Genomic DNA, 6,373 nt, shown 5'->3' with positions numbered 1-6,373 from the left:
ATATTGTAGATGACATACAGTATCTTTTTAAGGCTTTTACATTGTGTAAGACTGAAAAATAGTGTACTGGTTTCTATGTGCTCCGACAGTGTATATCCAGTACCGGTTTTTGAAATGAAATTAAGGTCTTGGAAATAAACGCTCACAAAAAAAAATAACGTAACTCGTCGAGCGTTAATTTCCTATAATAAGGTTTTCTTTCTGTCGCGTGGGCACATATTTGCGGAGGTTGAGGCGGGGGTGCTTATTCGAGTAAAAAGTGGTCAATTTCGGCTGCAGCATTTGACGTTCAGAAAAACAATCCGAGCGAAAACAAAGCTCTGTTTTTGCGCAATCATATCATTACACCAAATTCAAAATGGCAGCTCAAATCGACTCGCACAATTTTCAATATATACTGTGGAGTTTTGCAACCGTTTTAAAGTGAACTATGTTTAGGTTTTAATGCGACAAAAACGTTTAACTTGAATAGCGTGGCATCAATCACGGCAGGTTTAGCACAAATCTGACGATACTGATGAAAAGAGTATCTCAAAATTAGCAAAATAGCAAAGTTCGCGACCGTATCTTCTGAGTATAATGGCAGAACGGTAGCTTCGCAAAGTCAGGAATTTTACAGAACTTATGTACAGGCGCTGGGAGACAAATTTAATTTCTGTCCTAAAACTTTCCGACTTCGTAGAACCATATTTTCGCTATTTTGCAACACTGAAATGACTCTCAAATTGTCCTATTTTACTCAATCTAGGTGCTCTTTCCACCTGTGGCTAAAGATTTTACTTTCGTTACGTGGCCATTATCGAAAGGTGAAAATGGCATAGAAGGGTCTATTTCACGAGAAAGCCAGCTGGTGGACTGGGGTGGAGTTTAGCTAAACCCAAGCTGTCAGCAACACGTCATCATCAATATTTGAATTCGCAGGAACCTCAACCAGCTCGAGTCGGCCACAGGACACCCGGCGAGATTTTTGATCTTCTTTGGTGAATGTGGATATCTTCCGTTTAACCGTGTTGCTCACTTTGACTCGGACAATCTCTAGCTCACTCAGATCCATGTATTCAGAGATTTTTCGGCCTCCATTGAACCCCAAATTGTCGAAGGAGGTTTCTGTGTTGCTCTGGGCAAGAACAAGGCCGCCTGTTTTTCGACTGAAATTAAAATAAGAATTAAAAGGCCGACGTTAGAAAATCACTTAGTCTATTCCCACCAACGCCATCCGCCGGTACAGTTCTTTACTGAAACACCAATCCTTAAAGTGCCTATGAAGTAAAAAATAATTGATGTTTATTTGAAAGTATTTTCAAAATAAAGAAGAATGGCGTTTTTCTTTTTGCAATATCTTTTTTCGTTTTAGAGATATTTACGTTTTTGTATTATGCAAATAAGGAAAGTGATGACGTCATTAATCGTTCCACAAAAAGATGAAGCACTGAATCAGAATATCTCTTGGAATATTTGTGCTGTGTTCTTCAAACTTGGCACCATTAATGTACAAAAGACACAAAAGACACAAAATGACACCCGTTGTGCCGTTGCAATGGCAACAGTTTTAATTAATACTGACATCCCCAATTTTTGCTTAACCAAAGATGATCCACTTCCAAAAAGCAAATGAGGAGAGTTAGGGTAATATGGGCATCATGTGTGTTCCAGGCCGGACCCTCTGTCCCACTTTAAAGGGTTGCAAAAGGAGATATTTGGTTTATGACAGAAAGAGACTGGAACCAGAGTGTTGCCATGTTTACATCATAGTATGAGCCATTTTGCACCTTTGAGGAAGGTCACTACTGATGCCAAGTTTCAAAAATATCACTCTTATATTTTCAAAGATATCCTTAATTTTGTGATCTATCTTTTAGTGGAACAATTTATGACGTCATCACTTTCCTAATTTGCATAACACAAAAACTTGAAAAATTTCAAAACGGTAAACGCCATTCTTCTTTATTTGTAAAATTCTTTTAAATAAGCATTAATTAATTTTTACTTCATAGGCACTTTGTCATGTGTTTTGTCATGGTATATTGAGTAATTTTTTTCGAATGTACGAAGTTGTCTTAAAATCGTAGGAAACCTCAAATAAAAGTTTACTAAGGGAAAAAATTCTAGAGAACAAAATCGAACCAGGATTGCCGGTTGGAAGGATACAAGTTACGAACTTAGGTGACAAACCTGAAAAAGTAGGCTACAGTTTTGGAGATGCACCATCTTGAAAAATTGATCAAACATAGCTGCAGAGACAAAATTTGTTTTTTTTGGTGTGCAAACTGGAAAACATGTTTTTAAAAGCAAAATGCTACTGACTGAATAAACAGAATTTTTTTATTTCGACTCGGAAACGGAAATTGCTTCCGCACAGCGCAAACATGTTTCTTCGTTTGCGGGACCACTCATGATTGTCATACAGTAAAGGGTGTTTTTGTTGACGAAAATCGTGGGCTCAGTTACTCGTATCTTTAACAAAGCAAAGTGGTCTTCCATCGTGATTTCACGACCAGTGAAATAGCCAGAGGGGAGAGGGTGGGTTAGGTTAAGAAATCTGAAACGCTTACCGTTTTAAAATCACCGCCAACAGAAGTAAACCAATCAAAATCAAAACTGTCAATCCCCCGGCCACTCCTCCAGCCAAGAGTTCACTTGATAAACCCGCTGCAAGATGTAAACAAATTGATGAGAAGTTTAGTAGTTATACGTTCATTTTTTTATCACTCAGCTTGTGGGACTCAAATTACAATAGGGCGGCATGAAAGCCATGTTGCTGAACCTAACCTAAGTTTACTGAAATTATTTTTAAAAGGTACACCAATATGGCGGTTATGACGTCAAGTGAATACCACCAATAAGAAATAACGTTGAGAATAAGACTGAACAAAATTTTAAAAACATGCTGAGGACATACCCAAGTTGAGACAAGCTAAACATATTTCAATATTTTTCACACGTTTTGGCATCGAGTTCTAAAAACTTGCACCTTAATTAACAATAAATAAATAAAATAAATGTCTCTGAAAATTTACAGTTCAGCCAAGCACAAAATGCCTGAATGAACATTTGCAATAGAAAAAACATGAATTTCTATTCGCATAGTTCACATTTTCTTTGCTTTTTTTTAAAAAAAGCAAACATGTATAAGACAGGCTAAAAAATTGTACACCTTAAAAAACATGTAAAGCAAGCTAAAAGAACGTTTGCGGGTTGACATACGAAAAGTTAAGTTCGAAAATTCAGTCTCCGTTTAGCTCAGCTCGAAAAATAGACGTTGTTAAAAAAGAAGAGATTGTACCAAAAGATCCAGATTTAATCTTACAAGCATAATGTGAAGAACGTTCGAGCAGCCCCTACTTTCCTTGAATCATCGTCGAGCGAGAAATGAGGAAATGTGATTGGGTAAAATGACAGCGCGTAAATTCAGGGCGAGCCTTTGTTTTGCGCGCGCGACCATTTTTCACTCCAAGAGCACAGGACTACCACACAAGCAGCTTGTTGCTGTCCTGTGGCGTTGTGTACGGATGACCGATTTGCGCATTGTTCAGTGAAATCGAAAACAATTACAAGATCAGATAAACTATCAGGTAATTGCTTTAACATGTGTTAACGCAGTTTGGGGGAAGAATGGCGTTAAATGACTCTCTTGTTGCAAATCTAGCTCTCTCATTTCCGGTTCTATAAAGTAAAACGTTTCCGACACAACGGTATTCTAAATCCCTTATTTTGCTCGCTAAAAGAATAAAAAAGCGGGTTTTTGCAAGTTTGACAGCCGTGTGCGGTTCGGATTGTGTGAATCGAAAGAGACCTACAGCGTAGATGTCAAGAATACCTGATAAGAATAAAATAACAGCAATTCTTTTACAAACTGACTCACAGTAATATTCCAGGAATGAACTGTTCTTTGACAAGATAATGTACTCAAAGAATCCTGTTACACTAAAGTAAACAATGTTTTAATAAACAAACGTACACTAAGCGGTTTTAATGTATTCATGAAAGGTCTTTACATAGCGATATTTTATGATCATACCTTGTCCATGACGACCTGAAAATCCTTGAGGCGTTACTGGATAAATTGCCGATGAAGAACTGTGATTCATTACAACACCTGTTGCTGTCGGATTCGCATCGTAAAATGTAGATTCGATAGTGTTACTTTCAGGCGTCGAGATAAGCTTTTTGAACGGGCCATGTCCGCTATTCCACCCATTTCTAATCGAGCTTGCTTGATGTCTGCCTGTCGACAGCTCCAATGTAGCATGTTTTGTAATAAAGAATGCATTTGTGGCTAAACGCGTTGTTCTTACTTGCATATCGCTTGTTTGTTGTCGCCGAACATGTGTTCGTCTTTCTTGAGTGCAACAGGGATTCCCTGCACTTGGGCTCGGCCGTAATGTTGTAACTGTTTTAACTCCACCTTCCTTCTCCATAGAATTTCTTCTCAGTGTTAAGGCCTCAAAATTGAAATATTCTGACCTTCTTGTTGTTGATTCAGTCACTTAAATGCGCTACATGAATTTCACGTTTCTGTATTTCCGTCAAGCCGTATAAATCCCACTTTAATATGGAATAACAATTATACCTTCAAATTAACTTGGTGTGCTCGATGGGCGACGAAAAATCTCGGCACCTACGCTGCACCTAAAGTCAGTCCCGGCTAGAAAATTAAAATCAGGTCCTTGATGTGTCGTTGTTGGTCTATACTGCTGAGACAAAGTTATACCCAAGAGATGTCCAGTGTTTTGCAAGCATTTTGATAAGCTAAGAAATGTGTTTATAAGCTATCTAATCTCTTCATTACGATAAGGCTAATGAACTGTACAGAAATGTCAACAGAAACATGAATGAAACAATGCATGTCAATAAACCACTCGTTTGATCATTAAAAGTGTTGGGAATGATTAATTTGCAAGGGTGATCTAAGACTTGAAGTGTGAAAATGTTGCAAAAGGGCTCGAAAAATAATTAGATGTGCTTCTATTGCCAATAAGACAGCCGTCCGTACAAGAGACACGCGCGGAGCGTGAGCACACGCGTGGAACGAGAGCGGAACAAAGGACTTCGCGCCGCTAATGCGCTTGTTATTCACCCAAATCATACAAAATTGCTCAGAGTGTTCGATATTTCCCAAAAAGTTGTGCGAAATTTCTTAAAAAGTTGCTCCAAGGACGCTCCAAAATCCAAAAAGTTGCTCGAAAGTTGCTCCAAGAAATCCAAAACGTTGCCTTTAAATAACAAAGTTCTCCAAATATATGCTAGTTTCCCATTGAAGGTAAGATGACTAAGCATTTTATGCAATTTTATCGCAACAGAAACATCTATTAAAATAACACTTTAAGGCCAAAATTTGTGGAATTACAAGGATTTCTTTCACTAAAAAACAATCGTGAAAATATCGATGACGTCATGTTTGCTGACGATTTTTTAATGCTGAATGGTCCGAAAATTGCAGCATCCTCTTAACTTTCTCGGAAATCTCCGGCAAATTTCGTTAAACTTCGGAAAAGTTCGAAAAGTGTTCGGAAACGTTCGTGTGGTCTTCGAACCCAGACAATCTTCGGACTAGAAACTGCAAAAAGTCGTTCGAAAGGGAAAAAGTAGCTCGAAAGATAAAAAGTTGGCAAAAAGTTGCCGAGCAACTTGTGAAAAGCCCTTACTCTCGATGGTTAACGGCATTGAAAATAAAGTGACGTGGAAATCCTGATTACTCAAACCTCCTGCTAACTCGAACCAAAAGTTATTTTTCTTTCATTTGCTTTACTCAGTCAAGCACTGTAATTTTAACCCCAGTTTCACGAACTCCACTTTCTAGAACCAATTTTCGTTTCCCTTGGAGGTTCAAAAAATCAGGACTCCACTGTATTTAACAATGATTTTTTATGCCTCGTTGACAGGAATAAACCAGTCAAAAGTCATCCTTTTGGGCTATATCTTACTGTTTGAGTATATACTAAAACAACCTATTCACCTCAGTGTCCGTCATGTTGTTCAGGTAGGTTTTTGCAAGCAAACTTATAGACCGTGCCGAACGAAGGCTACTTTTCTTATTTTTTCTTAATATCTTTTCTTTTTCAAGTTGGCTGCGTCAGTCGGCAACGAGTAAAATATTATTCTGCTTGCGCCCCAGGGGGGGTACTCCGGATTGTAAATGACGGGGATGATCGAAGGATTTTTTTGGGTTTGAAATTTTCGATTCTGGGATGTTTTCGGGTAAGAAGATTTGGCAAGTATTTCTTTTGGGTGACTTGATTCAAATAGGGGATCTTTTAGGGTATTTAAAACAAACTTAAGTGCTTTGGCTCGGCCTTGGCGTATTTATGGTATGATGAATACCAAACGCGAGCGTTATTGCCCCTCCTGGCAATTTTTGGGTAATATTTGACAA

At 38.2% G+C, this 6,373-nt stretch overlaps 1 protein-coding gene across 1 annotated transcript; it reads right to left on the bottom strand.

The window, feature by feature from the left end:
• Positions 1-416: 416 nt before the first annotated feature.
• Positions 417-4,652, bottom strand: LOC144630441 (uncharacterized). Its single transcript, XM_078488810.1, has 3 exons — positions 4,019-4,652; positions 2,553-2,649; positions 417-1,148 (listed from the first exon to the last, which is right to left on the bottom strand). Exons 1-3 carry the CDS (start codon positions 4,416-4,418, stop codon positions 872-874), a joined length of 774 nt encoding a protein of 257 aa, XP_078344936.1. The 5' UTR covers positions 4,419-4,652; the 3' UTR covers positions 417-871.
• Positions 4,653-6,373: the final 1,721 nt, after the last annotated feature.

The sequence above is a fragment of the Oculina patagonica genome, chromosome 11 (genome assembly GCF_052425735.1).
Source record: "Oculina patagonica isolate OP01 chromosome 11, crgOcupat, whole genome shotgun sequence".
Classification (NCBI taxonomy): Eukaryota; Metazoa; Cnidaria; class Anthozoa; order Scleractinia; family Oculinidae; genus Oculina; species Oculina patagonica.
The sequence above is the reverse complement of the archived record's forward strand: the minus strand, read 5'-3'. Positions and strand labels throughout refer to the sequence as shown.